Source organism: Lissotriton helveticus, chromosome 1_1, assembly GCF_964261635.1.
Source record: "Lissotriton helveticus chromosome 1_1, aLisHel1.1, whole genome shotgun sequence".
In the NCBI taxonomy this organism is placed as follows: Eukaryota; Metazoa; Chordata; class Amphibia; order Caudata; family Salamandridae; genus Lissotriton; species Lissotriton helveticus.
The window spans coordinates 1,037,831,328-1,037,851,966 of record NC_136057.1 but is presented as its reverse complement, the minus strand read 5'-3'; the positions used below and the strand labels follow the sequence as shown (position 1 = coordinate 1,037,851,966).

The 20,639-nt window shown below is 44.1% G+C and overlaps 1 protein-coding gene across 1 annotated transcript in view; it reads right to left on the bottom strand.

Annotated features, from left to right (window-relative positions):
• LOC144820247 (transmembrane protein 116-like) overlaps nucleotides 1-20,639 on the bottom strand; it is a 181,325-nt gene that overhangs the window by 124,792 nt on the left and 35,894 nt on the right. The window contains exons 2-4 of the mRNA XM_078677843.1: nucleotides 15,508-15,551; nucleotides 12,026-12,089; nucleotides 10,041-10,181 (exon numbers count right to left, since the gene is read on the bottom strand). Coding sequence (XP_078533969.1) covers nucleotides 10,041-10,181; nucleotides 12,026-12,089; nucleotides 15,508-15,551 — 249 coding nt within the window. The remainder of the gene's footprint in view (nucleotides 1-10,040; nucleotides 10,182-12,025; nucleotides 12,090-15,507; nucleotides 15,552-20,639) is intronic.

The following is a 20,639-nucleotide window of genomic DNA, read 5'->3' as shown; positions in this document are numbered from 1 at the left end:
TTTGTAATAAGGCTTGAAACATTGAGAGAACATATTTGAATCAGTTGTTGTTGAATGGTTGCACAGATTGATGCTGTGATGGCGCGGAGTGATGTTGTGGAGGCGACGAGTGATGCTGTGGCGTTCAGTGATGCTGTGGTAGCGCATAGTGATGTTGTGGTGCCCCTGAGTGATGCTGTGGTGGCCCTGAGTGATGCTGTGGAGGCCGTGAATGATGCTGTGGAGGCCGTGAGTGATGCTGTGGAGGCCGTGAGTGAAGCTGTGGAGGCCGTAAGTGATGCTGTGGTGGTGCTGAGTGGTGCTGTGGTGGTGCTGAGTGGTGCTGTGGTGGTGCTGAGTGGTGCTGTGGTGGTGCTGAGTGATGCTGTGGTGGTGCTGAGTGATGCTTTGGTGGTGCTGAGTGATGCTTTGGTGGTGCTGAGTGATGCTTTGGTGGTGCTGTGGTGGCGCCTAGTGGTGCTGTGGTGGCGCTGAGTGGTGCTGTGGTGGCGCTGAGTGATGCTGTGGTGGTGCTGAGTAATGCTTTGGTGGTGCTGAGTGATGCTTTGGTGGTGCTGTGGTGGCGCTGAGTGGTGGCGCTGAGTGATGCTGTGGTTGTGCTGAGTGATGCTTTGGTGGTGCTGAGTGGTGCTGAGTGGTGCTGTGGTGGTGCTGAGTGATGCTGGTGTGGCGCTGAGTGATGCTGTGGTGGTGCTGAGTGATACTGTGAAGGTGCTGAGTGAAAATGTGGTGGTGCTGAGTGATAATGTAGTGATAATGTGGTGGTGCTGAGTGATAATGTGGTGGTGCTGAGTGATGCTGGGGTAGCGCTGAGTGATGATGTGGTGATGCTGAGTGGTGCTGGGGTGGCGCTGAGTGACGCTGTGGTGGCGCTGAGTGATGCTGTGGTGGCACTGAGTGATGCTGTGGTGGCGCTGAGTGATGCTGTGGTGGTGCTGAGTGGTGCTGTGGTGGTGCTGAGTGATGCTGAGTGGTGCTGTGGTATTACCCTAAACCATCTGCAAACTAGATGGTTTAGGGTAAAAACTAACACAGAAGGTCCTGTGGGTCCATTTTACACCCGGTCAGTACCACATATGTAGACCTCTAAATACTCAAGACAACAGTTTATGACGTAAAAGCAAAAAACAATTTCACTGGTCAAGTTTTACAAAATGATATTCTCTTGAGATGTTAAAAACGGTCTTGTGAGTGAAGATGGCGCAGTGTTCAAAAGTGCAAGTGTGGAACAAAAGTGATACCCAAATGTATACACGATCATGGATCCATGCTAATTCTTTGTGAGTTAAATACTAAGTAATAAAGCCTCAGAGACATTTCAAACCTTTCCTAAGATTTTGAGGCTTCATCACGCCGCAAATTGTGCCATCTATCTCATGTACCTAAGGGAGTACAGAAAGGCCTGTTGGGCACTCGTTAGTGCATAATAGCCCAATCTATGTGTGTGACCTACCTCCAACTCCGTAACAGATACACTTCAGAAAGGAGGTGCCTTCAATGAATGCACTACACAGTAAAGAAAGCACATTGTCTATTTTCCATCTGGTATTAACCATAACATATTGAACGAAGGGACCCGAATTCCCGCCATTTTCAAAATCATGCAACCGAGCCTCATGTTGACCACTAAGTCCAAATTGCAACTGTGTGCAGGCAGTCTGTGTATGATATGTACCACAGCAAGTCCAACCTATACTATACTAATGTCTCTGTTGTGTTTATACTCTTGGTAACCAGGGCCATCCATGATGATGGAAGCAGCCAACCAGTTACACATGCCAGTTCAGTAATTCCGGACAAAAGCACAACTCAGCTACAAAATAACTTGATTTACAATTATACACTCAAATATTATATTGTTGCCGTCAAAATATCCAAAGCTGGTGTAGCAGTTCTGGATCTAAGTGCAATGAAATAAAACAACCATTTGCTTACACTTAAGCTATGGGCATTGTAAATGGCAATGCCTTTTTATTTATCTGTTTTGAAAACCAATATATAAATAAATAAATAGCATTGTCATTTATAATGCCAATGGCTGGAACTTTCACAAATGCGAGACCTCACTCCAAGCACACTGAAAGGGAGGGGTGGAGGAGGGTAATGCTGCAGGGGGCAGGCCTATGTGTTTAAGGGAGGTGCTCAGCTGTGCAAGCAGCGGTGACAAAGTGAATCCGATGAGCTGTGACTAAAGGGAGGGGCACGGATGCCATTAAAGTGCAAGCACGGCATGGGTGATTTCACAAAAAAAAAAGCATTTGGTTAAAGAGCAGTTATGGAGACAGCCACAAAGTGCGCTATACACATGCACGAGAGACTGAAAGCTTTGCGACAGACGTGGAAAAAATGTACATAGACTGGTGGAACAGAAAGAAAGTACTGCTTGTTGACTGGATGGAAAGTTGAAGTGCAGGCAGAAAATAAACAAGCATGAAAACCCACTAACCCACTTGCAAGAACCTGAAGGATCGGAAAGAAATGTGAACGGAGGAACACCAGAGCATGCGATTCACTCATGAATATGAGGGTGAGAATGTCGTGGCATTGGTGTTTGTCCACATCTGCTCGGGTCACAATCGAAGTTATCTAAAATAAGTTTGAGCTACTGACATTGCAAATAACAGCCTTTTATTTTTGTTTTCGTTTTAAAAACAAATAAAAGGCACTGTCATTTACAATGCCAATAGCTTAAACTTGTGTAACTGCGAGACCTATTGCATTGCAAAGGATTGTTTCACGAGGGAAAGAAAAACAGCCGAGGGGGTTGGGTGGGTGGGCTGAATTCTGTTTTTATTTGAGAAACTCGGATCACTGCATGTGGTTTTAGTATTGTGACCTGGATAAGAAGTGTGGGGGGGGAGGGCGCTCGAGCGAGGACTGTTACATAAAAAATGCTGCGGGTCTTTAATATAGCACACATCACAAACTGAATTGCCTACTAGTACTTGAGCAATGGCCGGTGTTATTTCTCCACACTACGTCACTTTTTATATTACCTTCAGAGTTAAAAGTAAGAGTCCACACTTCAGCAAACAGGACCTGCTGCCTGTTGGTTATACATTTCGCTGAAGAAAGCGCTCAACACCATCGATATATACATACAGATTGCACCTCCACTCTTCAGACGCCTGCCCGGCGCACGCACACACGCACTCGTGCACTTTATGAACATAGGTACGGTTGCTGAGTCCCCGCCAGAATCTGGTAGGACAGCTGGTATGGAGGCACTGGCGACTGACCCTACCACTCCCACCACGTAATGGCCACCAAGCATGTCCTGAGGTGTGAAGATGGTCTTTGAAGGCCGTTTACAGCCTTTCACATGGTTTTCTGGTGTGAGAGTGGGGGACAAATGTTTTGGGGGGCCATAAACTCGCCCGTGAGGTGTGAGCTCCCCCTCCCTGTGGCTTTCTTTCATGGAAAGCTGACTCGCAGAATCCCTCACCCCATTCAAAAATATTTCTGCGGTTTGTTCTGGCTGGCGGCGCCTCGGCCATAAATGAAAGATAAAGGGAAAGACTGTGGCATGGAGCGCAAGGCAGAGGCGGGCTGTAGAGGGGAGAGAGCGCGCGAGGGGGATGGGGGGCCTACAGTCAAAGAGAGAGAGACCGGCAGCAGATTCAGAGGAGAGAGAGCACGCACGGGAGGGGTAGAGGAGAGAGAGACAGTCAAAGAGATCGAGAAGCTGAGAAAGGCAGTCAAAGAGAGGCAGTCACAGAGAGAGGCAAGCCAGGCAGTGGTTAGCGAGAGGCAGACAGGCAGTGGAGTGGGATAGAAGCATAACAAGCTTGCAGAAGTTGGACCCTGGGTCTGCAGTCAGTTTCATGCGTATCTTTGGGCACCGCATCTGTCTCATCTGCCACATTCTACTGGAATTGTTCTCAAAACAGATGTCTGTGCTGAATGTTTTTACAACTTATGTTAACATTTACTGTGGTGTAACTATAACTCCTTTGGTATGGCGCTTGGATTATAAAAACTAAAATGGGCATCTTCTCCATTTAAAAAGGTTGCGGAGAAATGTCTAATAATTTGTCATTTAAGGTTATGCACAGTAGGGTGCATTTGGATGCCAAAGTGTGCGTAGCGAAAGTACCCGAGCCATGGGACTGTGGTATTTAGTTAGCGGCACAAGAGCACAAACTTGACCAGCGTAGAACTTTGCTATGTGGGTGATAGGCCGCACCTTTCTTGAAGAAGACCTTTCAAGTCACAAAGTTTTCCAGCGCTAGCAGCAGAGCAATAGGCAAAGAGCTATGTTGCCACTGTTATTCACACTTTTAATAGTGCGATTTCTTTAATAACAAGTCTTCTTTAAAAACAAGCTGCCTGTGGGAGGGAGGCTGATGATGTGATGACGGGAAGAAATGAGAAGCGGCCGTGAAACAGGGTGAGGGGCAGCGGAACCCTTTGATGTAGCTCACGGCCTGGCGGCCGTGAAAGTGCAAGCAATTAGGGGGGAGGAGAAGTGAGGCCAGCGCACACTGCGCATGCTGGGGAAGCCTGTGGGAGGGAGGCTGATGGATTTGATGCAGGGAAATGCGCATGCTTGTGTTCATGTGATTTCACGTGAACTGTTTGAAATCCGCCCGATGGTTTGAGAACTTATTTTGCCCACTAAAATTCTCCCCTATCCATTCCTGCGGAATGGGATAGGCTCGACCTAAAAAACTCTCATGTTACCCAGTCCATTAGACACAGATCTACACACCCGTACTACTGGACACTACACATTGAAAAAAAAAAATTACATTAAAAAACAGCAGATAAGACATTCAACATTTTCCGTTTATTAAAAAAAAAATGCACCAGGTATTTTATTTTCCCAACTTAATTGATGTTTGTGGAGTTCAACTTCAGAGGCAGTCCAGGCTCCTCATGCAGGCCCCGGTACAGAGAAAAGAGCAGAGCTGTAAAGGAGGGGCCGGGGACCTCCGCGCAGGCAGGAAGAGTAATTTCCAGGAGAGGCTGGTGGGGCTGGGTCAGCTTTTCAGTTCTGACTGGCTGGAGAGCAGATTTACAGCAAGTTACAAAGTCCTCAGTGAAGCCCTTTTCTTCTTTCCAAGGTGGCGTCCGTCAGTCTGCGTGACACCAAAATATCCTGGTGTGACAATGCCACGCCAGCTACAGTTTAATGGCTACAGATGCATACAGCCACTGAGCAATCTTCCATTGTTGCTAGTGGAGAGTGTAATGTCATTGCTGGCAGTGATATGCAATGGTAGATCATCTGCCCTCTCCGTCCCTCCCACTCCTTTTCATATCACTGAATGTGAATTTGCCTTATTCTGTCCCCACTTTTTAAAAATTCTACTGTTCATGTCTTCCCTGCGACCATAGAAGGGGAGGATCTGGCTCTGGGAACATGAAGAAAATAAAACGGTATCAATCCATGCCAGCCTGCCGCCCGAAAGAACAGAAACACAGCCTGGTTGTCTCCAGTTACTCCCAGCCCAAAAAAGTAAAGTTCTAGCAAACGAGAAAGTCAAGCGCATGATGTCAGACAGAAGTGGAAGGGAGACCCGAATGAGCAGAGTTGGAGTAAAATGACTTGCCGGCCCTCTGGCCATGCCCTGAATGCAGTTTACTCTATTTCAAGCAGTGCTTTCAATTGGGGCCGGCCAGAGCAGGGAGGAAGGGCAGCATACCTTCAGAAGCCCATTTAAACATAAATTCGAGAGCTGCTCCATTGTTTGCAGAGGAGGTGGTTGTGACATGCTTGGAATTGACGAGAACGACATAGACTCAGGTTTAAGGCATGTGGCAGGGTCGGACTGTGGCAAAAAATTGGACCGGCACCAAAATAAAAGAGGCCCCTTTAGTGAAGGCGACATCAAGATCCTGAATATTTGGAATTTCAAAGAAAGGCGCCAGCACTTTTCCAGAAAGCGGACCTTGTTTACACGCTCACTACAAGTACACCCCCCGTGACTGAGTGAAAGGGAGGTAGGAGAGAGAGGGGTGGAGGAGCGGTGGGGGTAAAGACATGAAAATAAAAGCAAAACTAGTGCGGCGCTCATGAAAGGGCGCAGCGCTGATAGAAAGAACTTCTAGTGCAGTTCCCTACAATGAGTAAATAAACAAGGTGGCTCCCCCTCCCATAGCGACTGTGAACGAAAATGAACGAGAAGAAAGCAATATGCAACAGAAGAAAGGTACAAAGGGGAGAGGAAAGGAAAATAAAGGGAAGCAAACACAAGGGGAGAACCAGAAAGAGGCCATACAAACAGCTAGCTGACCGAACCCCTGCACGAACTCCCTAAGTGGTAGTGACCGCAGTGTGCTTCCAAACTCTGCTGTCCAGAGAGTTCAGTGAGTGTTTGCTGAGGACAGCGCAGATCTGCTGAACATGCACGCATGCTCCCGTTCTGTGCACATGCGCGGATGGGGGCTGAACAGAATGGTGCTACCTCCCCAGGATGTGAAGCAAGGTGTCGTGTGTGGTGACAATGTGGAGTGATCTGGCAGTCCTAGCTGCATCTAAAGTACGTTTGCACGACTTTGACTCCTTTACATTTCATTTCCTGGTGCTCTGGGGAGCAACCTTTTAAGTACGTACATCAGGTAAAACGTGCACATGGTGATGAACAATCACGGACAATGCGGCACCTGAGCAAAAGCATAAACTGTGAAGAACTGCATTCCGTAAGAAACAACTGATGTGCTTTTTCCCCATTTATAAAGTGCAGAATTGTTCTCTGGGCTTTATAGCGCTGCGTTAAGATGGAAACACTCAACATAAACGCCCTCGGAGGAGACACCTAATCCAATGTGCAGTTGAGCTGCCGACTTTGGAACTTGGTCTCCGAGTTTACCAAAAAGGAATGTGTACCTGGTGCGCCTATATAGCGCTCCAATACCTCCGGTCGAGTTCTCGCTATGTAAAACTGCAAAACAATTTTAAACAAGTAACATAAAGCTTAGCAGGAGAGAGAAAAAGACATCGGGCTGGAATGAAATAAGAGACAGAGCAAGAAAAAAACAAGCTCTCGGCATTGCTGTGGCGGGGCGGGGGAGCGCATTCCTTTGAAGTCGGATGGGCGGGGGGGGCAGGGGAGCAGATTCCTTTGAAGTCTGATGCAGAGGCTGGCTGGTGATGTGCACGCGCCCAGCTCACCTGTACTGTACCTAATCCGCAGTTTGGGTAGACTTTTCGAAAGCCTTACTATAATCTCGCCCACCATCCCTACGGGATAGCTTAGACGAGACCTAAAAATGGCTCACACAAACGATTTTCTACAATAATTACAAACACAGAGGCATCCCAACGCAATCAATACACAGGCAGAAAAATAAATGGCGATAATATGCTGACAGAAACACCACAACACACAAAATATACCCCAAAAGGCCACAGTGGCTGCCCTTTGCGTACAAGATAAGGATGGAAACAATAACCAGGAGACTGGCTATGTTGGCAATGACACAAGCCAAAGAGGATTTGTTTGTACCATGCTTCCTAAATGATTCATGTGGCTGTGCACTGGTGCCAAAGCCACACATGTTGTGTTAGTAATGACACTGGCTCCGCCTCTGACTCCTTTGTTCATTGGCTCACAGTGCCTTGGATGTTTGCATTGCCAGGGATAACTTTGTCTCCCATGGACCTGATCCTCCTACGCTATGGTGTAAATCTGAGCGAGCTGAAGTACAGACGCTGGAAAAACCTGTAGCACTCCTGCCCTACTACTTACGCTGGTCAATCCAAAAACGTTTATACAATTGAACTTCATAACTACAAAAATGCCCTTCGCTATGCACGAGACAATTGTTACCTCGTTCTGCACTGAACCAGGAAACACCCCAAGAAAGAGGCATTTTCTTAGGAGGTTTTCTCTATTTCCAATAGATTAGCTAACTGCTGGCCTTTGATTACACAGTTACCCCTTAACAATCCATCTGCTTGGACCTCTCTGACTTTCTCCATGCTAAAATTAATAAGATACTTATTACTACCTCTGAAGTAGCTTCAACCACTTCAAGCATAGTGAATCGGAAAGAATAATCTATTCATTCTTTTCTTTCTGCTTTTTCTCTGGCTTCAGAAGACCTGATTCTTTCTACAAAATCAAACTGATTTCTTATGGTTGTGCGACTGACCGTGTTCTAAGTAGGCTATTGAGATACTGACCTTTTATATCCCCTATTCTCACTGCAGTTTATAATCTTTCTTTATAGTCTAATAAATCCTTTCAGCTGGAAAAAAAAGCACTGGCTACCCCCCTTCTGAAGAACGGAGGGTCGATCCGAACATTATGATACTCCCTTTTCCTGCTAAAGTCATAAAAAGTATTGTGAATTCTAAGCTCTCTGATGTTTGTGAAATCTTCCAGTGTATCAGACCCTCATCAACCTGGCTTTCACCCTTCTTTGGAAACAGAAACTGCACTAGTTACAGCTGTCAACAACATCTGTATCGTCCTGGGTGAAGGAGGTGAAACTGCTTCGGTCCTGTTGGACCTCTCACCGCATCTGACACAGCCTTACATACAATCTTGTTGAACTGTCTTGATCCACTGGAGTGAAAGATGTAGCACTCAGTTGGCTGTCCTGCTTTTTGTAAGACCACTTTCAAGTAATCGGCTAATCGCCTTAGATCCATTTTGTTCAAATCTTAAGCACATCTCAAGAAGGCTACCACACATGAGCCCTACTCTGTTTAGCATCTGTGTTGCCCCTACAGCTGCTTTGATTTGACCCTGGTGCGTGAACTTGTATTCTTACACAGATCATTCTGTGTTTGGATGGCAACAAAAATCATCTGCGATCCAATCTTAATGAATGTATGTACACCGTGGGCATCCAGAAGAAGACCAGCTCTTGGATAAAGGTGAAATATTGGTCTTTGGTAATCACTATACCAGGACCCACATCTAGTGGGCCACAGATCTAGGTTCTCCCCTCCACCTATACAAGTAACCTCAGAATTAGGTTTGATAAACATTCTACATTTATTGCACGAATAGAAAAGATATCTACTACTCGCTTCTTCATGTCATTAGAAACTCATACAGCCAGCCGGCCACAGAAAGACAGCCAATTGTTTATTCTTTGGACTACTGCAATTCTTGAAATCTTAAACCTCCGAATTTTCTCAACGACAGACTTGAGTGCAATCCTAGGATTGAACAGAAAAGCCCACATGTCCACTCGTCTGGCCACTGTACACTGACTGCCTAGCTACAAAGGATGCTTGTTCAAAGCTTTAGGTCTTTGTTACAAAGTTCCTTATGTTACCTCACCAAGCTACTTGCATACGATATGTGCAAGTTACACTCCCACCAAGTCTCTACAATACCAGGCTGCCAATCTGGTGATTGTCCCGTGCTTTCACACAGTGTTTGGGTGGTAGATCACTCCCTGTTGTCATTTCACTAGCTGGAAACTCCTTCCCTTGTGTTTGCGCTCCTTCACAGGCCTATTCTGTGTTCAGGAATATCTGAAGAATCACTAATTTGGACATGTGTTTACTAGCTGTTTCCCCTTTCAATTGAATGACTGCTTTTGGACTTTAGGACAGCATTTTTTCAAGCTTAATAAACATGTAAATTAATAAAGAAATACATACATATTTACAGACATCAACAAATAATAACATACATTAATTCCACATATACCATTGCCTCTGTTATTGACATCAAATAACTTAATGCTGTAGCAGTGATGGTGTATGTCCCCTTTTGCTTTGTCAGTGATGGCAAATGCCATCATTTCCGTTCTGGTGATACCAAGTGCCCCACTGGTTGTGCCAATGGTTTTACATGTCCCTCTGGCTATGTCACATGTCCAGTTGGCTATATCAGTATTACCATGTTTCCTATTCGCTCCATTACGTTGACCATATGACTGTATCATGATCGGTCCTTCCTCACTGGCTGTATTGGGGATGCAATGTGTCTCAAGCCCTGTAGCATTATTTTCATAAACCCATTGATTATACCAGCAGTAGCACAGGCTTCACTGGCCATTTCATACAAAACATGCACCCCTCAAGCTGGGGCAGGGCAGCCACGCGTCCCACTGCCCATATACGTACTCACCAGGGCCAGCATGACGCCGTATGTGCAGTAACTGTACGAGTTAATGTAAAGCTGTATGGGGAGGAGCTCAATGACTGCGGTGCTGACGAGGAAGGAGCCTGCCAGAAAGTCTGACAATGAAAGCATGAAGAGCGGCCGGACCTGGAGAAGGACACAAAGGGTTAATGTCTGCGCACTGGGGTTTGAGCTGCATAAGAGCTACACATTTTGGAATATGTATTGTTTAAATTCTGTATAATCAAATAGAAATTCTAAGTACACTGGTTAATCAGAATTTCACATAGAACGTCAGAGACCTTTAGAATTTCAGCTAAATTCAACTGCTGCCGCTTAGTTTGGCCAAATACGTCGATTCAACGCACCATCTTGCTAAGAGCCAAACTCATCAGCACCCAAGTCTCTCTTGTCATTGTGCCCTCTCCTACAACTGCATTAATATGATATGCCCTCCTCTTCAGCGTCATTGGTTTGTGCCCACTACTCTGGCTCTCTATGAATCTACCACCACCTTTGACTCCTGAGGTATTGTAACTCAGCGCAGGTTCATGCCCTGCGTTGACACACGCATGAACACATGCCCTAATCCCACGTTTGGAGGTCAGGGCGAGTTAATAAAGTGAGGTGGATCCACCCGCCAGTGCCCAGTGTGGAGTTATATACGATCGAAAGTGTGCTGACTCTTTTGTCCGTGCTAGCGCTGCTTGCCTGGATGACCCCGCAAGGGCCGTCACTAGGTATCTGCTCTCCGCCAGGGACTCACTAAATATCTGCCCCATCCCCCTTATGTCCATTGTTGTGAGTCCTCCCTTTTGCGAGCAATGATATCTGTCCTCTCCTACAGCCCTCCTCAGCCCCCAACTTCGCTCATCTCCTTAGGGCCCCTTAGTATGTGCCCTTCCTTACAGACACTCAAGTAGGTGCCCTTCCCATTAGCCCAGTTTCTACAAGGCCTCCCATCTACCCCTTGATATATTATCTCCATTTTCTGTACCCCTGTTGGTATCTACCATTTCATTCCGCCCCTTTTCAGGATCTTATTACTGGCCCTCCTCCTCCATTGTTATTTTTTCTCCTCAGGCCTCGAAAAAATCATAAAAATGTTACTAGACCTGCAAGTCGAGTCGAGTAATTCGAATAAACTCCATATCTTGTGCTCATTTCGGAAATACATAGGTTTTCTTGATATTTATTTTTCACTTTTTATATTTTACCAAATTAATTGCTATATACCCGGTACACAATGAAAAACCACTGCAAGGTGCAGCTCAGTTATTGGCTCTGTGTTCCTCGGGTTCTTGGAGAACCTACAAGCCCTATATATCCGTGCAACCAGAGGATCCAGCGGACGTAATGGTATACTGCTTTCAAAAACCTGCCACAGTTAGAAGTTACAGTTGAAAACGTAGACACAAGTGGCTGTTTTTTTAAACTCAATTTCAATATTTTTTTTTATTTCAACTGTTATTTTTTATAGGAGAACCTTGAAGGATCTACACATATTACCTGGTCTCAAATTGTGTGATCATTGTCAACTTGCCAGAACAGTCGAGTAGGCCCTAAGCTTGACCTGACAAAATCTGACTCGCCATAGCGAGTGGGTGAGTAGATTTTTCTAGACCTGCTCTTGGCACCAGTCCTCCTCTTCTGCCAGCTGGGTATCTGAATTGTATTTGGCATGTTGTTATCTGACCTACCATTGGCCTCTCGGTATATCCACACTGATACCCTTTTCATGCACCCACGACTTCAGTCCCTCCGGAATCTTTCTTAACCCACCTCTTATTATCTGTCTGAATGTTTTTTTTGTTTTGATTGGGAGGCAGAAGATGGGGTTGGGAAGGTTATAAGTGAGAAGCACCAAAACATGACGGACTCTTGTAATGAACATTTGGGGTGACAGAGGCTGCGCGTGTCCCACGAATGCTTACAAAGGCATCTCTCTGGCACAGTTTAAGTCTTTAACTAGCTCTCACTTTCACACTGACCTCGTCTTTGAAGCATTTCCGCATTGCTAGAGACACAGCGATTACAGAGCCACTGCCAAGGAGACTGCAGGAAAACGAAGAGAGAAGTTGTAAAATACCACATGAAGTTCAATGAGGCGTAGGACTGCACACACTTGCGAACACAGAAACACAGGCAAAACACATGCATGCACACTCATACATGAAGAATGAATATTCCCACTAAGCGACTACAAGGTAGTAGTTTTAAAAATAAACACAAGCAATGCATTGCATCGAGGCGTGCACATGCACACCCATCCACGAATAATGGCAGGCACTGGCTTCAACACAAAACCACGCACATGAGCATACACACATAATTTACATGCTCATACATTTATTAAAAGTGCATGGGTGCCACATAAAAGCACATGCATGACAGCTTAATTACATAAACATGGTAAAGCGTGTTTAATGAAAATGCACAATTGTATTAAAATGGTGTGATTAACATAATGAATTTGAGATATTCTGTAGAGAAGCTGTGCTTATTTTAACATTGAAGAATGTAGGTCTCAATTTCAAAATGGTTGTTGGGACCTGTCATCACCTTAATCTTGAACACAGTCATCTTTTTGTCCTGTCCAAACTGTGCATCCAGCGTATAAAAGCTATTATGTAAACAATGTTTTAAAGACAATGTCATTCTCCCATGTACAACATGATGCTTTGTTCTCAAGCTTTGTTTTCATGCTGTGTTGTCACAGGGATGCTTTCCCAAGGACGCATCTATTGGGACCACAATGTGATTCTCATGAGAACTTAACCTTGACTTGCATATGAATTGGTACTAACCATAAGATGTCATGGGAGCACCGGGCATGAGAACCACATTACATTAATCTGTGGGACAGTGGTGGCAAATGTGTTTTAAACTGTATCATTCTTTCTTTAACATGATTGGGTGAGATTTCTGGGCCCCTGCTCATTCACACTAAATGTATGAACCTTATTATATTTAATCTTATTAAATGACCCTTTTCCAGAGGGTGTGCGCTCACTCTAAACTGATCTTTAGAAAGCGATACTCTGTCGGTCTAATCTCTGATCTATGATTTACGGAGCTGTTCTGTGATTTCATGATTTTCATTTTATTCTGAGCTTCATGTTTTTGTATGATAAATTACAACTGACCGATTCTTTGTCATGTATTTTGCTTTCTGTAATGCCGTAAATGTTTTAATAAACCTTCTATACTTGTCAGTCTTTATTGTGCAGCCTAAAGTCCTTTCATTAAACTATGAAATGTTATTTAATGTGGAACTGTTTGAATGACCAAATTCAGAGTGGAGAAAAAGCTCCTATCTGTATTAACCTTGCTCCCAGTTCATCAGTAGCACTTTAGGTTGGATAGATTTGCGCAGTTTGAAGGTGCTGCTCGTGACTTTGTTTTGGAGTGAAAAAGGTTCACGGGGAAATAGGAGCAAGCCATCTTGCTGAGGCATCACAGAGGCCAGGTGACGAGAAACACCAGATACACTTCTACACTCATCCATGCATTAATTTATCTGTGCATTAATTACTCTATTTATTTCTTCACTTTTGAGAACTTGCACCCTGGGGCCCATTTTTTCATTCATCTGATCCTTTATTCATAAATCCATTGCGTGTTCACTTAACCACTCACTGATTAATACATTCACTTGCTTGTTGATTCAAACATTCATTCATTCATTTATGGGAGGAAAACTGATTTTTCCAACACTCATGACAATTTGAAATTGGAAATATTGTATCTCAGCATTGTAGAAATCAATATAATTCTAACTTTGGAAAGCCACTATTTTCCAGCTCTCTAAAGTGAGAAGATATGTGTCTAATTTCACTGTGCCTGTGAGGTGGACAAGATTTCATGCACTTTTTTAAAGTGCATTAGTAATCTTAACCATAAAATTATTAACAACAGTAATATTGGCAGCTACGACCATCCCCGGTTGGTATAGCTGGGGTTTTTTGTTAGCTTGATTTAACATCACCAAACACTGTCGCCGCTGTGTGCGGGCTGTAGTGGATACCGTTGTCTTCATTTTCTCAGAACTGAATACCAAGGTTCAATTAAAGTTTGTGAATATAGTGGGATAATGGGTTTTGGCATCACCTTGAGAGAGAACCAATACTACCATTAATTATTTTTTCACTATTTTAGAGCGGGCCTCCAATTCCTGAGCAGTGGCCAGGAGAGGTGAGGTTTGCTCCCAAGAATTATTGGGTGAGTGAAGTAAAGATTTCATCATAAACATGATTACTATCTCTTAGAAGGTTGACCTACGAGCAGCATTTTATATTAGGCTAGAAATATGTGTTCTATGTGTCTGTTATATGTATGTCTTTTTGCTTGGAATTTTTCAGGAAAGAATCCATTAGAGCTCTGAACCGGACAAAGAGACGCAGGAGACATTCCGCGTACAACAATATATCCGGTATGATTTGTGTTGGTGTAAATACTTTGTTTTGCTTTGCACATCTCATTGCAGTAGTGTATATAGGTCCTGATGAAAGCCAGTAGGGAATGTCCCTTTGAAATGGCAGAAACATGTTGACCACAATACCATCTTTTCCAGGCAGTTATTATGTCAAACTGTCATACGCTCCTTTTTAACATTGACACCATGAATGTTCCCTATTAAATTTATTCCTTGTTGTCATGGTAGCCAATTTTAAGTTATACACTTGTTTTTGTTTACACATTATTCTCACTGCAATTAATATCTCACACCACGTCATCCATTTTCTGGCATTGTATGGTTGGATCCATCGCTGGTGGTCTCGGAGAAGTGGAGAATAACACACTATTCCAACAGGTGTGTCTCCCTATCTGGACCAGTATCCATAAAGAGTCCCAGATGATGATGCTCCGCCATATGGGTGGGCTGATGGGATTCATTTCCTGTTTATGGTGATACTTACATTACATCAGACACATATTCTTTATATTCTGCCCTTGTTTACAGTATAGACCGCTGACAGTCATGTATGTTTGTTTCTATTAACAACAGTAGCCTTAGGAAGTCAACCCTGGTAGACAGTCTTGGCTCGTTAGACGTGTTCCGCTGGATCCATTTGCTGCCATGTAGGTTTTGACACATATTGATCAATTCTAGGTCGAATCCAGTATATTACAGTTCTGCCTTGAAACTGTTTTGTGATGTAACTTGGCAGCAATTGGTATTTTTATCTAACCAGTAGGACGTGCTTTGTTGTTCGTGTAGCCATAAATACCCCACTGCCTCAACACCTAAATGCCCCACCTAGGTCCAGCTGAAACCAACTTTAACTGTTCAAATGAAATTTCAAATACGTAAGATTAAAAAAGACAATGATAGGCTTTGATTACATATGAACCAGATCAAATAAAATGCTTTACAAACAGAAGATAAGAGAGGCTTCCATTTAAGAAAGAGCAGTGGCCGATTGACCTGTGTACGAGGAAGAAACGATGCACCTTAGGTGAAAGGACTTACCTGAGAGGAAGCACTGCCAGGTAGATGTACGTCAAGGAGAAAATCTGAGATCAGGCAGGACAAAAAGTGAAATCTCAGGTTATACACATCTATGATAAACAACCACTGCTGTCAAATTTACTTGCAAAGAAGCACTCTTAGCTTTCTAAGAACCTAAGATACGTCAACCGGGCGCCACAAGCATGTCATGGGCTAACCAAGAGTCCAGTCCAAACTAGACAGAAAATCCTAGCAATAGTTTACAGGAGGTCACATCTGTAGCAACTCTTGATTTTGCAAAAAAGAAAAATCCGTTAAGCCTTCCCTGTGGATCAGAACCAGCCTGCTATAAACCCTACAGACAGTTCTTGGAATGTATAATGTTCCTGGCCAGAAGAGTATCTGTGCCAAGCATCCTAGAGAGGTACTTTTGGGGACATGTTCCTGACCTCCAAACAAAGCCCTCAAGCCCCAAAGCAATTCATGCTGAACCACTGAAATCCAGTTAATTGCTGAATTACAGCACCCCTCTCTCACGAAGACTTCAAGACTGTCAGTGCAGGTGAACAGCTGTGTGCTCTCGGCAAACACTCAGAGGTTCAAACGGGGTCACGGAACAGGAATACCTTACATGCAAAGGAAAACAAGCACATCCATGAAAGCGCACTCTTGTGGAGGTGGGGTGTGTCCCTTGCCCGGGGCGGAGGGGACGCGCCTTCTAATGAAACCAGCAAGGAAACCTGACCCGAAACAGATGGCCCCTGCGCGCCGCTGCTGCCTCTTGAGAGCAAAACGCTCTGGGAGTAAACATTTCCCCGAAAAGCTGGGACATCCACATGCCTTTGGCCAATTGCGTGCTAAAGCCAGATGCAAAGGCCAATAGCGTGTGAGCACCACACGCACGAGCTTGTACAAAAGCTGAAGTGATTTCCTAAAGCAGCGCTGCGCTAGCCTCGACCTAAACAGGCTAGTCATAGTGATAAGATCTGGCATGCCACATGACCTCAGACAGCTCTGGGCCCCTCCCATGTTAGAGGAAGTTAGGTTTGGACTCTCCTTGATTGCCGATATCGCACTAAAAGGGTTGTAGTTACAGCAAATCTCCATAAAGGATTTACTAGAACCCCTAACATTCTCAAAATTGCTTTCTTTTCCCCCAAATCATTTCCAAATCGCAAGAATGGCACTACTATCTTGAACTCTATCTGCTTTGGGAAAACATATTAAGGATGAACAATGCAACGAAGTGTACTAAATAAATTATGCAAATTAAGTAACAACTTGGTCTCTTTAAAATCAAGTTTCCAAATTTGAGGCCAGATTTATCACAGTATTGCATTGCCCTTGCATCAAGCACGGTGTCGCAAGGGCAACCCAATACTAAAGTCACCTTTACCAGGCAAATCCAGACCAGACTTTCCGGGGATGGGGTGCGAGGGCTATGCTGGCTTTGTAAAAGATGTGGTGTAGGCATGGGTCTTTCTATGTGTCCTGCATTCTGCGGCACTCTTAGAAAGAGGAAAACGCCTCATGTGATTGATTTGTGCAGGAAGGAGTCCCTTCCCGCACAAAAACAATCCTGCCTGCATAATGAGAACACTTGCACCATGGCGCAAGGGTGCCTGCATTGGTGCTAAGCAGCAGATTGTGAGGCAGTGCAGCCAGAGAACAGAAATGCTTCATATGTTAGTAAATATGGTGCAACCCTGACCCCTCCCTTTCACTCAGCGCAGCAAGTTCTCCTGTTCGTTGCGTTGCATGAAAGCTTGATAAACCTGGCTTTTGGTGTTCTAATACTGTGAAACCGCTTTAGCGGTCCATTCAAGGCTCCATCCACAAAAGGAACCTGTCTTTGGGTCACTGTAGATTTCTAATTAGGCAGGGAAATGAAAGTTGTGTGCCCTGAGTAACAAAATGAATATTAATCTATCACAATTTGAACAAGCGAATAGTAAGATCCAGTAGTTTTTCCAAGGGCTCACAAGTATGCAAAGTGCGTCCAGTGAAATTGTAGGATTTTTATTGAGAATATATCTAGGAAGCCTGAACAGATTTTAATATTCAATCCAAGCTAGATTATTTTGTTTAATACAACTGTATGGATTTTATGGTTAGGAGTAAGGAGTGGTATGTGCACAAGATAGTCATCAAAGGCACTATCCCTGATTCACAAAGGCTTTTATGGCCACAAACGTATGTTTAAGGCCAAGAGAGTGTGGCTTTACTCCTGCTAGGAAGTCACAAACAAATATCTAGGAGGTGTAAATCCCTTTAAACATGTGCAAGACTGTGTACACTTTCGCAAATGTAACTCCCTTCAAGGGAGAGGGTGTGGCCTAATGACTAGAGCGGTCAATATTGAGTAGGGGGAACCCGGTTCGCGTCTCGGAAGGGCCGCTCAGCATCCTGTGATTTTAGGCAAATCACATAATCTCCCTGTGCCTAAGAAAAATAATTTATGTGTTTGTCTGTAACGCAACTGGTGCTCATGTAAAGTGCTATGATACCTTCGGGTCTAGTTCGCGCTATATAAACCCCGTGCCCCCCCCCCCCCCCAAAAAAGGGAGGGTGTAATAAAACATGGTTCGCCTTGATGAGCTTGTGAATAGCCACACACATGTAAGCTCGTGGCCATTCATAAACTCCACTCTATCTTGTTCCCACCACTTAAAAGGTACAAAGAGTTGGTTCTTCAAAGGGCTGGGGTAACTCTACTTCCAAATTTGGAGGAGGAACGAAAAACCCCTAACCTTTGGGGTGGAGCAGAGTCTCCAATGGCAATACAGAGAAAAGGAGATAAAACATGTGCCTTTACACAGCAGGGCCGCCTTTCCTCTATATGGAGTTGAACTATGTGCACAATTCCACAATGGGAATATAGCAACATCTAAACAAGCATTAGCATAGCCAATAGGTCTCGCCTTTGGGACCTTCTAAGTGTTTAGCAAGAGATATTTGGAAAGAAATTGTGTGTGTGTGTGCTTGAGCAAGAGATAGAGGAAGCGAGAGAGAGGAGTGAAACTGAGAGAGGGGAACAGATAGTGAGTGTTTTAAAGAGAGTGACCACAGGAGGGATGGAAAGAAATAGAGGATGAGTGCCTGGGTGATGGTGAGGTTCCGTGATTTCGAACAAGACTCCATTTTGTTTGAGTTGGTCGTGACGCCATTTTTGTGTTGCCCTCACCTAGGACGTGGAGGTAACCGAACGAACAAAGTTGCATGGGCCTCATTGTTCATGTATGCATTAACAGGCCCTTTTCTGACTTGTGAGTGAACTGCAGGACGCTGACCTCTTCACCTGAAACTCACCCTTTGCGAGGCCAATTTCCCTTGGTTTGATTCTTGTCTAAAATTGCCAATCAATGTTCAGGATATCGTTAACTTTTAGTTTCCTTGCACATATCTTATCCTAATCAGCATCTGAATTGTTTCTTTCCTTACGACTTTTCATTACATGGGTAGTGCTTTCAATTATGGTTTGTCCGGCTTGTGGAAATTGAATTTGGGACAGTCCTAATAATTAACTTTTGGGTTGGGTTACTGTAAATTGGGTTTTTGTTAATGTGATACTCAGTTAGAAAATGTGTCCTATTGGTCAGAATTTTGCGCAGTGGGTGTACATTTGTAATGAGAATATGGGGTATAAAAAGAGATGTCTTGCTCTATGAAAATTGAGCAGTTTCCTGAGTTGTACACTGTGTTGTATTGCTTGGTTTACTGTTACTAGCTGCAGCTAATAAATTTGATCTTTGACGCCTTCCAGAAGTATTCCGTGTCTCTGTATTCCAAGACAGGAGAATCCAAAGACTTCGGGTGTGTCCCTGGCACCGCTGGGTTCTAAGAAAACCCGGTTCTTCAATGGCTAGACAATGAAAGAGAGACAGCAGAAGGCTAGATACAGAGATAAAAAAAAAGAGCAGCAAAGAAACCAGGGAAAATAGTGAGAGGAAGAGTGGAAAGAGATAAACAGAGGAGCAGAGAAAAAAGAAGAGAAAGGGTGACAGAGGAAGTGCGGAAGATAAATTAATATATAGGAAAAGGGAAATTAGTAGAAAATACATGAATACTAGCGCCCTTAATTCGGCTAGAAGCCTTGTGGCCCTTCAGTCGCAACACAACCTTCCCATGGGCAGGGCCGGCCCTAGGCATGTGCAAAGTGTGCACCTGCACAGGGCCGCCAAACCCCAGGGGCCGCCACGACGAGGATTGGATCAGGATCACTGGCACTGGCGGCCCCCTCGCACACACATTTCAAGAGACATCGCAGGCCTGGACATCGAAAACCGGGAATCTAAAATGGGCGAAATTGAAAATATACCTAGAAGGCCTCTTGGGAAGAAAAGCTGTGGCCTGGTTGGTTGCGCTAGAATGAGAACGTGCACAAAAACGGTTCAAACGAAATCTTTTAGGCTGGCCTGATAAAGTACAAATAGCTTTACTATATGTGAAACAATCACGATCACAGACATGCATTTTAATTGGCCTTTCTTTTAATTATAGAAATATATCCCTATGAATTACTGCTTTGTGTATTAGATAAATTGAGAAGCATTCTTCTCCAGTAATCGCAGGGCTCATTTAGTTTTCAATAGATTTACCTTTAATTTAGATCTTTTTATTTGCCCACGCCATGGCATTGATCACGAGTTCGTTTGCAGACACAATAATTACATTATGTTTACTCTTTCACCTCCTAATTACAGCTTCGTGAATAAAGCTACTCGAGAATATTTCAGGGTTCAATTTCGAAGTGGGCACATTCCTTTACTGAATGTCCTGGAAAAACAGGCTGAGAGTTCATTAAAGGTGTTTTGTAAAACTATAAAGCACTCACAGGCCTCATTAGAGAGCAGCAAAATGAACGTCCAATTACTACCATCATTACAAAAACCCTAAATATGTGCATTAAAGGGATGGAGAGAGAATTGGGGAAATGTGAATTGCCCTGGTGCAGCATCATGTGTATTTTATTATTAACTGCAGTTTTTAGGTTGGATGTAGAGACACCACTAGCTGTCGTCCCAGCCTCATTTTACCAAATAAAATATATAAAATAAATAAAAATTCTTATATGCATACCTATTGAGGATTTGGGTCGGCCTTCTTCATCTATTCACTGTTTGCTTCCCCCACTAAAACACGACGCATGTTGT